Raw genomic sequence first — 20925 nt, forward strand, 5'->3', positions numbered from 1 at the left:
TTAAGACTCCCCGCCCATCACTTCCCCCCCCCCCCCAAAAAAAAGCCAGGTTAGAGATAGTTTTCAAATAGAGCAATACATTTTGATTACACCAATATATTGTTAGATTTTTTAATTGTATTTCCATAACATTTATATTCCACTGATTTAATTGAATGTTATTTAAGAGTTGTCTCCATTGCTCTTCAATTTATCTCGTTTTGAGCGGGTTTATGTTGTTTTCATTATTTTCTTAGTAATTCAAATTGTACATACATTTTTTTTTTTCAATTAATCCTTAGTTTTATATCCTTTTATTCGTATTTCTATAAAAATAATATAAATAATCTAAAACATTTCACCTTCAGTTGTAATTGTTTTCTTCATTCATATCTGTTATATATTATAATAGATTATCTTTGTTTTATTTATTATTATCTCATCGTTCCCATACGGAGATAAGATAGTGTAGGTCCTTTGCCAGATGGGCCATAGGCAGCTATGTCAGTTGTCATAGCAACATTTGCCATGGTATTAGTTAATTTTCTCTGAGGTGCCTCTCTCATGTCACCCATGGTACCCTGGGGTAACCGGAAGTCCATGACTGAGAGGGTTTCAAACGTGTTGGTGTGTGTCTTATGTTGTATGTATATCAAATTTTGTGTAAAAAACACCCCCGCCCCCCCCCCCCCCCATTGCGAGATTGCTTAGCTAATAATAAATATGTTCGTTTGAAAGCTGTGTTGTTGGCTGGCGACTAGAAATGCAGTTCTCTGGCTTGCCCTGTTCATTTATTATCTTTTTGATATACATATTGCCTACATTTTCTCTCTCCTCTATTCTATAACTTTTACTCTCCAAAAGGAAAACAATAAACATTAAACAAATTCTACTTCAAAAAGACAGAAATTTAATCAGTAAGGACTAGCCTACCAACGATTTAAAACCAGACAGTGTCTAGACGTGACGTATCTATTGTAATCTCCAGGTACTTGTTTGTCAGTAAATTCCAGGTGTTTCTAAAAAGGACGCGCGCGTCTATTCTGTTATATTGAAACAACTTCTTTTCATTGGAAGGCGCGCGTCTATTCCATTGTGTTGAACAAAAGAAAATGTTAAACTATTGAACTTGTCAGTACAGTCAGTGTACATCTTTAGCAAGAAAAAAATATGATGAAATAAGTTCAACAGACTTTTAGTATAACAAATATCTGTCTGAGTAGAAAAGAGTGGAATTTTTTTAACGTACAAATGTATGATATAAGTGTGTACAGTATTGTGTATATATGACAGGTTAGATTTTACAAATGGGAATATGGTGACAACAACACACTGTAGAGTATATAGAGATAACATAAGGGCTATTGGCCTTGTAGGTTTGGGAGGGAGGGTGCATTGGGGAGTGGGGTGGGGGAGGCTGTGGGGGTGGTAGACAGGAGAATACTGTAATGTTAGTAAGGATCTACTTAAAATCTTAGAGATTATTCTTACACAGATGTACTGTGTTTGTTTATAAAAAAAGTATACACGTGATATTGAGTGTTATTTACATATATACTGATGTTGTATTGGTCTCTACTGTGTGGGGATTGACTGTAATGTTATGTGAGTTAATAATACGCATATATCTAGAGTTGTTTGTCGCATGGTGGCGGGGGGGGGGTGGTGCAAAGTTGGAGGGGAGGAGGTGACGACAGGTTGATCAGAAGAGGCGAACAATAATCGTATGACAGGAGACTTTGCTGAGTAGTCGTGTGTGCGTGTGTGTGTGTGTGGGGGGGGGGGGTTAGTGTGTGTGGGGGTAGTGTGGCGGGTTGGGGGGCAGGGGTGTTGTTAACAAGGTAAGTTAACAAGTGTTATAAACATAGATTAACGAAATGGGGTGGGTAGGTGGTCTGGCATAGTTTGGTTGTGGGGGTGGGGGCTGGGGAGGGGGAGGGGCCAATTACAATATTTAATTTATACCACTGTCTTGTTTTTACGTTAATATAAATGTTCATTAATTATCCGTTCATTTATAAACTAATTAAATAAAATTTTCTCCCGATAAAAAAAAGGGGAAAGTATTTACCTTAAGTATGATATTTTTTTTTTCTTTCTAGTTTATCTCCTTATCATTTTTCTGTTAATCTAACTCATCAAAGTTTGTGTTTATTTACTTTGGGTAGATTTTGTCAAAGCGTCTATTTTCATACTCTAAGATGATGATAACTTGCCTTATTTATTCCTTATATCTTGGTCTAATTACATCCTACTGTTTTGTTATTGTTTCAATGAGATATATTATTTGTTTACATTTAAGCTAGGTACTCCTATATCCTGATTTCAATGCATTTCATTTTGTGGAAGAATTAATTGTTAACAATTATGTTTTTCTGTCTCATTTTGTCTCTATTTTACTATCCCATTAATCACATTCCTTACCTGATGACTGTTTCTTTCATTGTTAGTTTACTTCTTTATTCAATTTCTTCTTCATTTGTTTTTGCTTTACTAATACAAGTATCTAAACCTATCAACAAACCTACAGTAATTATCAAATATAACTATATTAATAATTCCTATCTTGTTTACATCATTAATATTAACTTATTTATATTATTAATTACTAATATTATTTGCATAATTATTAATTATACTTACCTCAGTTGCTTGAATCTTTGAGAGTGTTGTAGATAGTTTAATATTCCATTAACTTCATGTTTATTCATTTCTCTCCCTTTCTCTGTCTGTATGTCCATCCTCTCTATTGATGTTATGATTGGTAGAGAGAGACCAGAGGAGAGGATAATGTTCCCATCTTCATCAATCTTACTAAAGGACCTGGCTAGAGTCACCCTGTTTATGGGAATCTGAAGGAAGGAAAATATTAAATATAATTAATATCATCATGTTTGTTTACAGGATAAATACTTGAAAATAATAACATCATAATTAATATAGGAATATTTACTTGATTTTTGTTCTAATTTCATATTAATAAAATAATATTTGTTTAATTTAATTTAATATTATATTGTTTTGTTAATTATTTAATAATTAGTGGTTTGAATTTGTAAAAAGAGTAAATTATATATTTAACGTTTGTTTTATCTTCGTTTTATCTTTGTTTTTATTTCAAGATGTTAAAGGGTAAACAAGAAGGTTAGGTTTATTACAGAGATCAGTCATTGTTATTTCTGTATAATGAATGAAAGGTGTGTAAGAGGGGTGAGGGATGGACGGTACAAGGGATGTAAGGGGTGTAGGGAGGGGTGTGTTATGGTAAGGAAGGGTGTGTTAAGGTTTAGTGATATTTGGTCGGGGTATTGGTGTCTTAGTGTGGGGGAGGGCGTGGATATGGTTTACCCTCGTGAATGTTATGTTGTTATTGTCAAAGTATGTGCGCGGGGTGAGAGATAAAAGGACCGGTGGGTGTCGTACTAGGTAGGGATGGGTGTGATAGGGGTTAGGAGGGGTGCTTTAGGGTGGGGGAGCATGCAGACGGCATAAACATATCTAATGTAATTTGTGTTTGAGGGGGGATGAGAGGGGGTGGTTTGAGCCAGAACTAATATGTATTATTGGTTCCTTGCTTTAGCAAAAGGAACCTATGCAGTCAGGTTGGCGTGTGTGTGTGTGTGTGTGTGTGTGTGTGTGCGTGTGTGTGTGTGTGTGCGTCTGTGACACTTGCTTGGGTACGCTCTATCTCAATAAGGGAATGTTGGATTGAGGCCAAACTTGGACTATAGATCCGCCATATGGAGAAGGTGTGCCCTATTGTTTTTGGTGCTCACAAAGGTCACCAAAGGTCAGTTATGGTCCAAAAACCGAAAATATTAAAACTGCAATAACTCCCAGTGCCAATGTGCGACAAGGTTGATATTTTGGGACAAGTTGTGAACTGGTTAGGGGAACATTTTCAACTTAACGGTCATGTGATCCGAGGTCACCAAAGGTCAATTAATGATAAAAAACTAGTATTTTTGCGATAACTTGAGAACGAATTGTCCGTTTGGGTTGGGAGTTGCCTCAATGTCATCCAATTGTCGACCCGCATCTTGGTGACCCTTGACCTCAATTTGACCTCTGGTGACCTTTTCATGTTTTTGGGATTTTTAAAGTTTCGATGCTATTTTCAGATGTCAAAGGTACCTTCTGATCATAAATGTCAATAGGTTGACCCCGTGTGACCTTTATGTGCGAAGTTATATGAGGTCAAAGTTTTTCGGTCGGAGTTAGGACGGTTGTACAGACTTTTCGTTTTGTTTTTTTGAATCAGGAGATTAAACTACATCTGAAACCAAGGTCAAAAGGTCAAAGGTCACATTAGAAAAAATTTGCTTATTTTGGGAGGAAACGAGCAAAAAAGAAAATGTTTGGTTTTGATGCTAGATTTGGATATCAAAGGTACCTTCCGATCAAAAATGTCAATTGGTTGACACCCGTGTGACCTTCGTGTGCGAAGTTATACGAGGTCAAAGTTAATTTTCAGACATTTAATGCAACAACTCCCAGTTCCAAGGTGTGACATGGTTGATATTTTTGGACAAGTTGCAAATGGTATAGGGGAATATTTTCAAAGTTAACGGTCATGTGATCCGAGGTCACCAAAGGTCAATTAATGATAAAAAACTAGTATTTTTGCGATAACTTGAGAACGAATTGTCCGTTTGGGTTGGGAGTTGCCTCAATGTCATCCAATTGTCGACCCGCATCTTGGTGACCCTTGACCTCAATTTGACCTCTGGTGACCTTTTCATGTTTTTGGGATTTTTAAAGTTTCGATGCTATTTTCAAATGTCAAAGGTACCTTCTGATCATAAATGTCAATAGGTTGACCCCGTGTGACCTTTATGTGCGAAGTTATATGAGGTCAAAGTTTTTCGGTCGGAGTTAGGACGGTTGTACAGACTTTTCGTTTTGTTTTTTTGAATCAGGAGATTAAACTACATCTGAAACCAAGGTCAAAAGGTCAAAGGTCACATTAGAAAAAATTTGCTTATTTTGGGAGGAAACGAGCAAAAAAGAAAATGTTTGGTTTTGATGCTAGATTTGGATATCAAAGGTACCTTCCGATCAAAAATGTCAATTGGTTGACACCCGTGTGACCTTCGTGTGCGAAGTTATACGAGGTCAAAGTTAATTTTCAGACATTTAATGCAACAACTCCCAGTTCCAAGGTGTGACATGGTTGATATTTTTGGACAAGTTGCAAATGGTATAGGGGAATATTTTCAAAGTTAACGGTCATGTGATCCGAGGTCACCAAAGGTCAATTAATGTCAAAAAACTAGTATTTTGGGGGTAGAAAATGGGCAAAGAAAAAATGTTTGAATTTTTATAGTTTGATGCTCTAATTTAGGTCTCATCAATCAAAAATGTCAATAAGTTGACCCAAGGTGACCTTTGTACGTTAAGTTATATGAGGTCAAAGTTAATTTTCAGACATTTAGTGTAATAACTCCCAGTGCCAAGGTGTTACACAGTTGATATTTTGAGACAAGTTGCAAATGGTATAGGGGAATATTTTCAAACTTAACGGTCATGTGATCCGAGGTCACCAAAGGTCAATTAATGACAAAAAACTAGTATTTTTGCGATAACTTGAGAACAAATTGTCCGTTAGGGTTGGGAGTTGCTTCAATGTAATCCAATTGTCGACCCGCATCTGGGTGACCCTTGACCTCAATTTGACCTCTGGTGACCTTTTTAGTGTTTTGTGGATTTTTACAGTTTCGATGCTATTTTCAGATGTTAAAGGTACCTTCTGATCATAAATGTCAATGGGTTGACCCCCGTGTGACCTTCGTGTGCGAAGTTATATGAGGTCAAAGTTAATTTTCAGACATATATTGCAATAACTCCCAGTTCCAAGGTGTGACAAAGTTGATATTTTTGGAGTAGTTGCAAATGGTATAGGGGAATATTTTCAAACTTAACGGTTATGTGATGCAAGGTCACCAAAGGTCAATTAATGATAAAAAACTAGTATTTTTGCGATAACTTGAGAACAATTGGCCGTTAGAGTTGGGAGTTGCTTCAATGAAATCCAATTGCCGACCCGCATCTGGGTGACCCTTGACCTCAATTTGACCTCTGGTGACCTTTTCGTGTTTTGTGGATTTTTTACAGTTTCGATGCTATTTTCAGATGTTAAAGGTACCTCCTGATCATAAATGTCAATAGGTTGACCCCTGTGTGACCTTCGTGTGCGAAGTTATATGAGGTCAAAGTTAATTTTCAGACATTTAATGCAATAACTCCCAGTGCCAAGGTGTGACAAGGTTGATATTTTTGGAGTAGTTGCAAATGGTATAGGGGAATATTTTCAAATTTAACGGTTATGTGATGCAAGGTCACCAAAGGTCAATTAATGATAAAAAACTAGTATTTTTGGGACAACTTGAGAACAAATTGTCCGTTAGGGTTGGGAGTTGCTTCAATGAAATCTAATTGCCGACCCGCATCTGGGTGACCCTTGACCTCAATTTGACCTCTGGTGACCTTTTCGTGTTTTGGGGATTTTTACAGTTTCGATGCTATTTTCAGATGTTAAAGGTACCTTCTGATCATAAATGTCAATGGGTTGACCCCCATTTGACCTTCGTGTGCAAAGTTATTTGAGGTCAAAGTTAATTTTCACACATTTAATGCAATAACTCCCAGTGCCAAGGTGTGACAATTAGGTTGATTTTTTTGGACAAGTTGCAAATGGTATAGGGGAATATTTTCAAACTTAACGGTCATGTGATCCAAGGTCACCAAAGGTCAGCTAATGTTAAAAATGTAGTATTATGGGGGGAGAAAATGGGCAAAGAAAAAATGTTTGAAATTTTTATAGTTTGATGCTATATTCACGTCTCACCGATCAAAAATGTCAACATGTTGACCTCAGGGTGACCTTTGTGTTTTAAGTTACATACAAGTTCAAAGTTAATTTTTTGACATTTAATGCAATTAAATTTTAATGCCAAGGTGTGACATCGTTGATATTTTGGGACAAGTTGTGAATGGGGTGGTGGAACATTTTGAAACTTAAAGGTCATGTCATCTGAGGTCACCATTGTTATCATATCTGTTGACACGCTTGTAGGTGTCTTATATTTCTTACACTTTCGACGCCATATTTAGATCTCAAAAGTGCCTTTTGATAAAAAAATCCGATCACATTTTGTGATCACAAAAGTGTTGGCTGTAGTGTTGGTTACTTTATGGGAACATGTAGGACCACAATTACTTGGACTTTTTCAGCCCAATCTTGCTTGATAATATTATGTGTATTGTCATATACCCCAAGCAAGGAACCACAGTGCCCTTGGGCTCTTGTTTTATTTATGTAATTTGTGATGGGAAGATCTGGTTTAGGTGGGGTTGGTATTTCAGTGAACTGTTAATTATTAAACATTTTATATTTAGGTATCAATTTGTTATTGAGATATAATACTACTTAGGTATGTTTATCAATCACTTCATTTATCTTGTTTTAATTTAAATGTAAACTTAAACGAAAGCTAAATATTTGGCCGAATCTGTAAAACAGGAAACAAATTCATTGACCCTTTCTGTCTTTAATTGTTATTTATACTTCACTTTCTGAGAAGACTTTGAAAGATATAATTAATAAAACTAAGATGAACAGAAACTATTGTTGAATAGCACCGTGTTAAAGAATTTCAAAATGTTTATTATCCTACACACTTTAGCCAGTACTTGTTTTGTATTTGTTTGTTTATTGTTTGTATTTGCGATCCAATTTGAACCTGTATTTCCTTGTTCTAATTTAAACAGTTTAATATTTAATAACTTAAGTGATATAATCTCGTTTTAATTTCATTCAACTATTTTATATAATTTTAACTTGTATTGATTGATGTATTTATTCAATACATCCCTTTATGTTTTACTTACGTCATGATTGGATGCTTCCACCAGGAGCTCTATGACTGACCTCTGTACAGACTCACTGGTGTCTCTGTGGATGACCGAACCACCTGAACACATCACTGTAATAGTCTGGATGTCATCGGGCTATTGAAAGGAATCAATAGTAATTATTTAATAGAATAATATTAATGTAAAATTGAAGAGTTAAGGAGACAATGAAATTTGGTGTTAATAGCGGAGATTAATAAATTGATTAATTCAGCAGATAATTGAAACAAAGTTTACAATTAGTTAAATATTTCTGTTTGAATTTGTATGATTTACTTACTGCACAGTGAAGCAAAGTAGGATAACAGTTGAGTGATTATTCTAATTTAATCAGATTAAAAGAAACTCAAAGGAAAACAAAGAAGTATTTTAAAGAAAACACGACATGATTACTTTACACAACTTCGACCGAGATACATTTCCTGGAATAATGAAATTAATTAGCTTCAAGTTAAGAGCAAGATATTGTTTTCTTTCCTGTAAGAATCATATCGTCTGTCACCAGAATATTCCATTCCGGGAGACAATATATGATTATAACTCTCAAGGATGCTGGCTTTTTATGATTATGTTTTGAACATTGATCGACCCCTCTATACCTCTTCACTGTTATGCATGTTACTAATATTAACAATATCACAGGGAAATGTGAAAGTAACTAACATTATTAATGATAAATGATTTACTTAAAAATATAAAATATTACAAACCTTCCTCCATTTACCAGTTGATAGATGAAGCAATCTGGCTTCTCTGGATGATATGACTGTAAAAATATATGAAATATATAACATCAATAAATTATCATAGAAATACATGACATATTTTAAACAATATTTAAGATTCAGTATTAATTTGTTTTACATACTTATTGCTTCAACACTCAGAGGTAATGTTCCTGTACGAGAAGGATCAAATATCAGTAAACTGAACCATTGGAATGTTCTTTCTACTAGTTAATTAGTAATTAAGTACTAGAAATTTACAGTCACTAGTAATCCAACCAATAATTGTATTCTCTTTGTTACCTAACACTTCCGGCTTACCTCACAGTCCGTATTTTATAGGGTAACAATAATATATTAAGTAACTCAAAACACTAAAATCTCCTAGATTTTATTTTAATATAGTGACTTGATAGAAAGCTGCTTAGATAAGCTCAAGAAACACAAAAGAAGGAGGAACATTTAGAAAGTCCCAACACCACGCCCCTACCCCCCCCATTCCACCCCACCCCCACCCAGGACTAGTCTGTTTGTTGTTGGCAAGATTTTCTTCCGATCCCTTTTAGATTAATTCTTACCAACATATATCTCATTTTACTAGTCTCCCCCCAGCTCCCATCCCCTCCCCCTCAACCACACTTTCCTCTCTTGTCCAAAATCTGTGAAACATTGCAATAAAAGCAATCTACTTGATCAATAATTCTTTTAATTCTTATGTAAAAATCATACCTTTAATATTCCTTGATCTTGATTCTTCTGGTATGATATCTGGATTGATCGATGACGGCAGTTTACAGTTATCAAGCCTTCACAGGTAAAGAAAATATATAAAAAAAGGAAAGTAAATATTTAATATTTATAAATTAAATAAAAATCTGATGTCATCACTGTAATAAATTACATTAAGGTCAATGAATTTGCCTTTTCGTTTATTATGGTAAAACAGCTGTTGACAAGTTATAAGTATTAGCCACTAGTTATGATGGTCAAACAACCCTTCCACCACCCCTCCTTATGCCCTCCCATTAACATTTGCTGATTTGTTAATTTTAACTATTTATATTTTTTAATAAAGTTTGCATAACTCTTGAAAATATTCTAAATTTAAATAACAATAAATTTATTTAAAATAAACAGCAAACATTATCGTCGTGTACTTAAATTTCTCTCTATACTTTTGTGTCAAGCTTTACATGATAATTTATTTGTATTTGTTCATAGTAGTTCTAATTCGTTTATAAGTTTTAATTTTATTTGTTGTTCCTATTATACTGAAAAGCACCTCCCCCCCCCCCCCCAACCACCAACTCACCTTGTTACATCCTAACGTGTGGAAAAGCCTAACGATGTGCTGTAAACTGCACAATCATTAATGAAAGAAAAACGTTAACATATCTCCCAGTTTACAAATCCTTACAAATATTGCAGCATTTTAAACCGCACGTCTCAACACAAGACTTGTACATTTAACTAAAATAAAAAATATCACTGCACAGTACTATTACCCTATCCCTTCCTATATACCCCATACATTTACCCTCTGGCTACCCCTCCCCCACCCCCAATTACCCACATATTATCAGCCAAGGCCTGTCACGATGTTTTCCCCTTACCATAGTTCATTGAATCTTGGTGACTTGATTCCATAGTTTATTAATCCGATCACTTCTTCCTCGCTAAGTGTGTTTCCCTTTCCTTTTGAATTGATGGATATCTTCTCTACTGATGATAGGCTCGATAAACTAAGACCGGACTCAAGTCTGATATCTTTACCGTCAAATCCACTGAAGGACCATTTTAGGCCTAGTTCAGATATTGGAATCTGAAGAATAGGAAAGAAAGATCACAGTTAACTTATCTTATAGTTCATCCATGATGGATACATACGTCTGGCGAGTATCCAATGTATGTAAAACAGAACACAAATTTGCATAACAAATCTATAAAATTAATCATTAATTTTAACACAGAATTGTCTGTGATTTCTTATTTTTTCGATTTTCATAATATTAGGAATTTTATTTTATTTCAATTATATAATAAAAATAAAAAAGAAGAGTGATGACTCATTAAAACTTGCTTGCCAAACGTACGAATAGAAAAGCATGATATAATATTGATTTTATTAAAATAAAATTCGTAAGCTGACGAAATTCAGATAAAAGTGAAAAACAAAATCTTAAATATGTATATTTGGTCTGTAACATGATATCTAGCACATACATTAAGTATTCCTGTAGTTTTCATAACTTATGCTATTGTTTCATTCCTGTCAGTCAGTGCATTATTTCCTACAGCCTACACTGGCGGAGACTCGACAACGTTCCTGCAGTGAGTGGCCCACTACAACAAAGGAGTTTCCTTCCCGGGAGATACAGCGCATCTCGATACGTGTGTTAATCGTATAGGCCTAGACTACATCATACTTGCAATTTATTTCGTAATAATAAAGATAAAAGCATTTCCAATCATTGTAATGACACACCAATTATAAAAGGCTATATTAATATCAAGTCGTACATATGTTAGACTTTCCACTCTCCATCCGACCGACAAACCAGTAGCGAAGCCAGATAGCCGGACCGGTTTAAAATAACATAGCTTAAGCCTAAACAGTATGAACAAAGACACCGTCATATCTTATTATAATGTAATTGTATAGACTCATTTGAGTTTAACTTTCCTATTCAATTTTGCACACCGCCGGCCCAGTTTTGATAGGCCTACTGTTTACCTGTAATATTTTGATCTCTCACTTTTGACCTACAGTGTAAGCCTAGGTCTCGCCTAGATCCGTTATAAACATCCATCCTTACTGCTACCAACTTTACCCCATTTGTCTATTTAGGCCCACACTCCACAGTATATGATTTATTTAGTATCAAGTTGGAACTAATTTTATGACTGATACAATAATTAAATTAAATTTAAAAGGCTGGCGGAGGATATACATATATATTGTTATATTCTAAGCTCTTACTTTTCCCGGTAAGAGAATCTTATACTAGCCGTAGCTAACGGTTAAAGTCTAACGTTACGTTACGAAGGCTAACAAGTTGATAATGAAACACTTGACATCGTGAATGTAACGCGGACACTGTCCGGTATCATGTGACGTGTTTAAGACGTAGCCTGGGCCTACGCGTGTGAAATGTATTAGATCGCAAACCTGTTGCTACTTTTTATTTTCCCTAAAAAGCTAACGTTATTTGTTAGGCTATAGGTCTACCTTTTTTTTTTACAACTAACGTTAGGCTACCACGTCAACCAATAGGCCTTTAGTACTATATAACGCCATTAATGATTAACGCTGTCGGTGCAAACGAGTAGAAATTTATACTGGTCACTAATACATATACAACGGTCCTAAATAACACAGAAAAAAAAAAAAAGATAAATAAATTTGATGAGCTTGATACATGCTATAATTGTGTTCGACTAGACGTTGTCTAACTTGAACGCATTAAAGCAAGTTTACCAACGGATGACCGGATGTCTATGTTTGAGTATAGGCCCTACTTGTTCTTTTGTGCGTTCAACAAGATCGTTTATTGGATCTAATTTCTGGTTTATCATTTAACTGTTTCATGTTATTTCTACTCAGCTGAAGTTTCCATTTTGTGTTACTTCATTAGGCTCCAATTTCAAGAAGAGCATGCAAACGTAACCTAAGCAATACTATAGTAGGCTAAAACAGTTTTTCCAGACAGGCAAGGTGGCATATAGAGGTTAATACCCTTGACAATGACATTCATGCAACGACAAATCTTACAGAAAAGACAAAATCTCTCAAGCATGCCTAGGCCTAGGCCCATAATCTTTAAATCGGCCTATAATTACCGTAAGTCAATATAATAACAGCAGCAAACCGTAGGCTACGCGGTGTACGTCCATTAGCAGTCATATGTGTACGTGTAACTAGTAGTAACAACTGAATCTCCATACAGATACGTACTTTCTATGTGACCCGCCCTGCGGGAATCTATACGTAAGTCTTCGTGCGCAGATGATCAACGTTCACTGTGCGGCGTGCGGCGCGGCTTTGTTTACATCTGAGAACAGGTGTTTTGTTGTCTGAGTGTACTGGTGAAAGGAAGCTTCCAAATGTTTTAAATTGTTTAGGCTTTTGCTATTCTTCTTCAAACGTTCCTTCTACTGTACCAAATTACATGAAACTTGGGTCAATTATTTAATAAGCCAATATTAGTAGGACAAACCAAATAAATGTCCTTTTTAATCCATAAATAAAGAAGGTAAATGGTACTTTCGTAAATATGCATATTCAAATTGGAATATGTCGATGGATTGTGCAGAATGGAGGGCGCACTTCCTAAACAGATGTTATAGGTGACGAGGGTGTTGGGTCAAGACTAGGGATATAGGAACGATTACCTTGATGATAGATTTATATTTCTTTTCAGTCTGCAGGGTTCCAACTCTTTTTCTAATTAATGATAATTTTGAAACGTTTGGAGATAAATAATCGGTCCCTGATCGTGTTTGTTTCATTGTCTACCATACATTATTGACAGTGTTATCACTTAGGTTAATGCTAATATTTCTTAGGCAAATTATGACGTCACTTTGTCATATCAAGATGTATATTCTTTGTGTGCGGTGGGATGTGTATCTAGTAAAATCAGTGATACTCTCGGCGCGTGTAACGGAAAGTCTGATTACATCCGTGTTAATCAGGATTAACTCAGACACTGATACTTGATGAATAAATAACATTTAATCATCTCGGTCAGAATTGTAGCCTTAGATCAAGTATAATATCCGTTGCTTATAATGGACACGTGGTACTACAATGTACCGTTATAAGAATGGTTAGTGTTGCCTAATAGATATTTTCACTTAACGTGACAACAAGTTTAACTGATAAATAATCTAAATAAATCGCAATGATCTAATAAACTTGAAGTAGCGATATTTATAAGGCTGTGTTGAATGATAAGTGACTTACGTTGTGACTTGATGCTATTTCAAGTAGCAATATCGTAGACATCTGGAGTTGTTTACTATCAGTTTTCTTTAGGTACACAATACTCGAACACAGAAGTCGTAAACTGCTTTGACCCTTAGTCTGGAAATGAAAATAGAAGCGTCTTCAAAAGAATAATATAGAACGAACTTCAAGTTATAATATTTTCAAATTACTCCCTTGAGTATCACAATTTCACATAATATTAACGGCAGATGAACGGTGTGAGGGGGAACTGATAATCCCGCCAATAGTGCATGATTAAGTAAAGGGGGGGGGGTGAGTTGTATTGTCCTTTCTGGTAAGGAGTCTAAGGGGAGGAAGATACCCTTCCCTTGAGAAAACTTTAGTTTAGGGGGATACTATTCAAACTGGTGCTACCACCGTTCACGGAACGTAATTAAAGTTAACGATTGTATTTATATGAGTCTTATTGACACCATATAGGCTCTATACCCTCTGTTACGTATTGACGTTTTAAGGCTGTAGGGGGAGAGGACAATTAATTATGTTACTACTCGTTTTGTGGGAGGGTCTGAAATCGAACCGAGTTAAATTAACACCATATTTCAAATGGATGTTGATCGAAATCGACACCGAGTTAAATTGACTATCTGAGCAACAAAAATAAGAAAAGGAGCAAATTGGCTGTTAATTAGTACTGTACATTGTTCTTGGCTAGGATTAAAGGACCCCAGAAGTTGAAACACGTATAGATAGTTCATGTTCGCCAAAGTTGCAAGTTTGGATCACAAATACATGTCAGGAAGAGGAATTACTCTTATATTTATTTACTGCAATGTATTTTTTGTATTAGTGTAGCTATTGTAGCGAAAATCTACTGGTTACTCCCGTTATACGATTTTCCCCTCGTATGTTTAATTTAAACGTCCATTGAGCTCCGCAGAGACAGCGAGCTATTTTTAGAGCCAGGCCACACAACAGCTACGTAATAGTTCTTATCATTATACTTGTGTTTGAGTGTTCTCCTGTACTTGGTACGGACAGGCACCATACTAGGTGTGTCGGTCAACCCCATTGGTCACGGCAAACTGCATGACTGTGAGGGTAGTCTCTGGTTGGCCAGGAAGTAACAATTTTCCTGCATTTTGTGTCGATTAGGTGCGTTACGAGAAACTGTATGATAGCTCGGCGTATGACAGAAACAGCACAAGCGGTTTCAATAAATCAAAAGAGATATATGTTTTTTTTTTCATAGCGCTGTACTGATACCTTTGCTGCCCGACGCCTTTGCTGCCCTGCGCCTGCGGACTACCCGATGCCTGCGCTGCCCGGCACCTGCGGATTGCCCAACGCCTGCGCTGCCCAACAACTGCGGATTACCAGACACCCACCCGGCAACTGCGGACTGCCCGACACCTGCAGAGTAAACGACGCCTGCGCATTGCCCAACACCTGCGCTGCCCGAGACCTGTGCAGTACCCGAGACATGTGCAGTGCCCGACCCCTGCGCTGCGCGATTGTTGGGCTGCTACAGGCGTGGATGGTGCCTGCCCCTAGCGCGGCGATGTGTTTTATATGTACAGTTTATTATATAGTGTACACCCGAGTTGAGAATTACATGTATATTAAACCTTACACTTTCGATGTCTGCTGCCCGGTTTTAAGTCTTGTTTTGTACCATCCCCTCTTCTTACCTTCCCCACTACTTCGGTTGGTTCCGGGACAGGGAGCTCCCCACACAAGGACGTTGGTAGCGTTACACTATATTAACCTACCACTGAGATACATTCGTTAGATTCCAATTTCTAGTGATTTCAGCCTTACCCCGGTTCTGTTTTTTTTTCACCTAATATTACCAACAGAAGGAGAAAGGGGGACGTAACGGAGAACTCCTCAGTCTTGCTTTACCGCAGCGGACTCGGGGAAAGGGAGGACTTGATTTGAGAAAATGGCCTATGACCCCTCTCTGACGCCGGGACTGGTATCCAGCATCACATGTAAAAAACGGTGTGATTTTTTTTAACGTGCCAATAATTTTGCCGTCTCCGTTTCATATACAAAAATATCCAAAGGGGAAGGGAGCTGTTCGAATTATCATAATTCATAGCAAATATTGGTTATCATCCATAAATTGTTTTTATTTAATTTTGCAGCTAGCATTGTTTAAATGTTCTAGTGGTATACGAAAGCTTCCGATTTTGACAAGCATGCAACTGATGAAACCGTTTACATTGTACATGTCTTCAATGTGGTTACTTTATGTCAGTTACGGCATTTTATGTTTTTGTGTCTTTCCAACAAACACGGTTTTTGTAATCGAAATCAAATTCAGTTAGTAGTTTATTTTGTACGTTTTATTTTTATATTTTGTTTTTATTATTTCCATGACAATCATGGGCGGCGATCCGTACTTCCGAGTGGGGGGGGGGGGTAGGATTAGGGTACAAGAAAAGTTTGAGATTTGCAAACCCTCTAGATGGCCGGAAACGGCACTTCCCGAGGTTTCCAAGCGGCATATACCCAAATTTAAAATAGGGATATCATGTCCGAAATATCTCATAATGAGGATCCAAAATACTTTTTTTTTTAAATTTCGGGTGTTATTTGGGAAAATTGCCCTTGTCAAACTTGTTTCAGGCGCTACGTTAGAATGTTCGAGAGCTCTTTTATATTATTCGATGAAGAAAATAGCCTCATGCAGGCTATTACAGACCTATACACATGCAATACACAATTACACATAGTTACATTCCGTTTGCTTTTTAGCTAGGGAAAACCTGATGAGTTGAACTTAGGGAATAACGCGACGACTTAGCAAATGTAGGCTAACTTGGCAGGGCAGTACGATGGTAGAGTGCTCGCCTGGTGACAATTGGAGGTCCCTGGTTCAAACTTCGGTATCAACATCTGATACCAAAACTTCCCTCCACTCCTTTCTCTATGAAAACTACTATAGGGCCTATATGAGTACTATGAGGGTACATATATGTACTATATCAATACCGTGGGCGCAATAATACCTTTTGTTGTTATAGGGCCAATGAAACCTACAGTCAACTATTCTTGCTTATAAAGACGCTTTATTTGAAAAGATCGCACTGTGTTTATGGTAGGCGAGAAATGAAGCTAAAAAAGAGCCGTACATTCACGATGATGCATACATGTAGGCATGAAAATATTCTTATCCCTGGCATTTGGTGTGGGGGGGGGGTATGGTGTATTACATCCCCTCCACCCATTTTCATGGGGGGATATACCCCCCACCCCCAGGATCGCCGCCCATGATGACAATCATATACTTGACTGGTGAATTCCGCACAACTTATAGTAGGACGAGTAAAATGTGCTATTGTACCGTCTGACAAGGTGGATGTTAATTGGATGATCTGCCATGGATTTATCAGGGTTTAAAGATTTGTCACTAAAACTAATAAAAAACGTACTCTACGGACAGCATTGCACTCAAGCGAGTGATAAACGACTTACTTCAAGTGTTGTGGCTTCCTTGGAGTTCGACACCCATTTACCTCTGGAAGAATCTAAATGGAAAGTGATACGATGTTCAACCGGTGTCCATGAAACTGGAAAGAAAAAATATATAACGATTTTTGTTATAGATCAAGAACGTTAACATAAAAAACGGTATACATAATTACAAGGTAAATGTATTATAAAATATTTGATATTCTTCATTGACTTTTACCATATAATGGTATAACCCGTTTAGTATCCCACAAAGTGTTACAAAATGCTTTTGATGATTAACACATTGAGTTGTTTCTATATTCTCACCTTGAATGTTACGTAACTTCAAAATAGGAGAAAGAGAACCCACGAGAAGAGACAGAGGTAACAAACAGTCAATGAATCTGTAAAATAAAACGTAATTTGTGGGTGGTTAATTCGTTAAATGATTGAGTCATTTTCATGTTATCCACCGTTTATAAAGTTTACTATAGTATAAAGTTAGTGATGCATCCGCCATTAAATATTGTTGCGTTCCGAGCTTCTCTGCATAAGTATTTATTGAGTGTACTCGCCTGTTCTCAAAGAGAACGAATCAGTTTTTGCTTTAATGTCTCATTCTGGTGATTACACTACACAATAGTAAAATACTACACATGAAGTACAATCCCTTTTAACTAAATAGCAGCAACACCACTAGCATGTTACAGTATGTATAAATCAATCATCTAAGCTAAAAGTTATATTCAAGTGAACAGTTCCATAATTTGTGGCAGGTTGGTAATTTATCATTCATTAAGTTAACGGGAATACAAACATAACAGTAAGTCTTATGTGATTACTTACGACAATTTCTTCAGCCGTTTGCATTGCTTTGAAAACGACAATAATCCTATGACTTGGTCCTGGGTAAATTCTTTTCCTTTGTTCGTTTTGATCTGTAGTTCCTCTAAGGTGGACGATACAGGCACAAGTTTTCCATTTTCCAGGGTTATGTTATGTTGGTCCGCCGAGTTAAATGATTTTAGTCCAAGAATGGTAATCTTGATTAAGGAAAACACATTTTTGAAATTATAAAACAATCGTGCGCGGTCAAGAGCAATATTTGTTCATATCGATGACTGTGCATTCATAGAGTTACAAAAACAAAGTAAATCTTTCTCTACATTGCCGACAAGACACGATGGTTCATGCAAGCCCAATAATGATGTACCACATTACAAGACTACTGACGGAAAATATGGAAAAAAAAAGTTACTGCGTGGGATATTGTTTTCGATTACATGAAAGGGAATAAGGATCAAGCCCGGGATTCCCTTATTCGGAGTCGTATAATCTCTACCAATCGTTATTATTCATATAATGCACTCCAATTACAAACACTTCTCGTTGCGTCAGTACTGAAAAAATATAAATAGTAGCATAACTTGTCAGAGTATGGACCTGGTCTAGTACATGCAGCTTATTTTTTTTAAATAATCTTATTCTACATAAGCTGTAAAGCATTTGTATCTAATTAAATATTTCAATTTACTCACGTCAGAAGTGAGAGATCCCTTTGAACCGAGATCCAGTTTGCCAAAGTTAAGATCTGTTGGTAATACGTAATCCCAAAGTTGACAGAAGATCGGGGAAAAAAAACGATACGAAAGTGTTAAAGTTTCTGTTTGCATAAAGTATTAACTCTTCATGGTTTATCGGTTACTTCATCAACTCATACTGTCATATAAGTTCATTGTTATGGATGTTTCAAGTGCATCGTTAGATTGCTGGTACGGTAATTACATATTGTATACATTTTCAAATGTAGAAGGTGATGTTTAATATAAATATGGTTGACATTGTACCTGAAGTGTTCTTCAGAATCATTCACTCACCTTCTGGCTGCTGCATAGACTGATCATCACCTGTACACCGTTTCCCTGTATGAAGCTTGAACAATGTTTGCACCCTCTTCTTTATCCCATGGAGTTTACGCGCTTTCAAAGCACGCAGAAGAGTCGTGATATCTGTTTCTGTGATTTGCCCTCTCTCCTCCATATATTGAATCATAAGGTAATTACGGCCAACATCTTTTTTCAGCAAATCGATTCTCACGGGTGGATAATTAAGGTAGATTGCAAGTTGCAAAATAATGTCTTCAGTGAGGATATCAGCTAATTCAGCTTTGAAACTACCAAAACCTGCTAAAATAATAAACAATAACACGAATATTACAGGAACCATATATTCCGGATCAGGTGTAAGGAACTTTATAAATAACCCATGGAATATATAGTCCAGATGTTAGTGAGTATCGTATGCAAAAAGGGGCCGTTTGAACGCCAATCAGTATAGTCGAAAGACAAATCCTTCCCCTACCCCCACCAAAAATAAATAAAATAAAATGAAAATAATAAGAATAACAAATCAATAAATACACAAAATGCGGAGACATCCGTCCATAGAGCTAAGCATAAACATGTGATCCACCGCGTATGTCACTGAGACTGATTGTTCATATAGCAAATTGATCTGATGTTATTTTGTTAATGTGAAATTCTATACTTCTATACATTATAGTAGAATTAAAAACAGACACTCGTACCTGTCTTCTCCGTGGCTGGCTTTACCATGTCTTGTTCCAAATTGGAAGCCATCGTGTATCTGAGAATGTCAATAAAGTAGTGTGTATATTGACTGCAAATTAGATAAATAGTAGTAAAATCATAAATACTGCTCTCATTATTGTTTTATCATGTTTGAAATGAATTGTTAGTTCAGTGTTAAGGTTTATAGCCTTCTAAAAGACATTCAAAATGTGTATTAGCAGTACAAACTAATTGAATACCAACTTAATATAGAAAGCGGATTGAAGTTAAATATCACAGAGAATGCATTTGCTCAAAATGGTTCCGTACTGTTTCGGACTAAAACTGGTTTTAAAAATTTAAAATTCAGCACATTATGTTGCTTATGTATTGATTGTGTATGAGAAAGCGTTATTGCATTTTTAATATTCCAATACACTTCACTGTAGCTCACTCTGCTCGGCTGACATCGGCCCTACCGCCGAGACATATGTTTTTATAGTTGATCAACATGTATACTCTTGAATCTGAAAACCTCAAACTGAACTACTGAAGATCCCAAATGAACAACTAATTTCTGTTCAGATTCAGGATTCGTTTAGGCCACATGCTAATTATATCCCCTGAATGAATCTTTAGCCTCCGTACACTGCCAATAACAAAGAACCTTTGCCAAATTTCAACTGTAAGTTTTAAATGTGTTGTCCCAAATTATGGGGCAACGTCGGCCAACTTAACATAACACAGCCTGCGTTAAACCCATGATTCGACATATAAAATGGCGTTTTTTAAGTCTTCAATTCGTCTCTCTAAAATGCACTGATCATAGAACAGTCTCAAATTTCCTATTGGCATGAACAAATATTGCTTACCAGTGGTAATATGTATTTGTTTATGATAACGATGACATATTTTTAGTGTTCCTTTGTAAACTAATTACTTCTTGTGAACTATGTGGGATTAACTAACAGTTTACATGCTTCGTGAATTCCTCTTCCTCCTCACCATCCTCCTACTTATCAACATCTTCGTCAATATCGTCAATATCATCGTCAATATCATTGTCAATATCATCGTCAATATCATCTTCTATGTCAACATCATCGTCATTGTCGTTGTCAAAATCGTCGTCGTCAAAATCGTCGTCGTCAATATCGTAGTCGTCAATATCGTCGTCGTCAATATCGTCATCATCATCACCAATTACAATCATATCCTCACCTCCTCCTCATCATCCTCATTATCATAATTATCCTCCTCCTCATCATCATCCTAATCGTCCTAATCGTCCTAATCGTCCTAATCGTCCTAATCGTCCTAATCG

The 20925-nt window shown here is 36.4% G+C and overlaps 1 protein-coding gene across 8 annotated transcripts in view; it reads right to left on the bottom strand.

Moving 5' to 3' along the window:
• The window catches only part of LOC139982209 (uncharacterized), a 48960-nt gene that overhangs the window by 9562 nt on the left and 18473 nt on the right, over nt 1–20925 (bottom strand). For 2 of the 8 annotated variants that reach the window (XM_071994824.1, XM_071994823.1), the window contains exons 2-13: nt 19619–19677; nt 18909–19214; nt 18570–18622; nt 17878–18074; nt 17359–17435; nt 17053–17147; nt 13585–13704; nt 10232–10440; nt 9348–9424; nt 8604–8659; nt 7870–7989; nt 2623–2831 (exon numbers count right to left, since the gene is read on the bottom strand). In XM_071994824.1, coding sequence (XP_071850925.1) covers nt 2623–2831; nt 7870–7989; nt 8604–8659; nt 9348–9424; nt 10232–10440; nt 13585–13704; nt 17053–17147; nt 17359–17435; nt 17878–18074; nt 18570–18622; nt 18909–19214; nt 19619–19670 — 1571 coding nt within the window. In that variant the 5' untranslated portion in view covers nt 19671–19677. Of the gene's footprint in view, nt 1–2622; nt 2832–7869; nt 7990–8603; nt 8660–9347; nt 9425–10231; nt 10441–13584; nt 13705–17052; nt 17148–17358; nt 17436–17877; nt 18075–18569; nt 18623–18908; nt 19218–19618; nt 19711–20822; nt 20858–20925 lie in introns of those variants that run through there. The other 6 variants (XM_071994822.1, XM_071994818.1, XM_071994817.1 and 3 more) reach the window with 5 other exon arrangements.

The sequence above is a fragment of the Apostichopus japonicus genome, chromosome 16, assembly GCF_037975245.1.
Source record: "Apostichopus japonicus isolate 1M-3 chromosome 16, ASM3797524v1, whole genome shotgun sequence".
Classification (NCBI taxonomy): Eukaryota; Metazoa; Echinodermata; class Holothuroidea; order Aspidochirotida; family Stichopodidae; genus Apostichopus; species Apostichopus japonicus.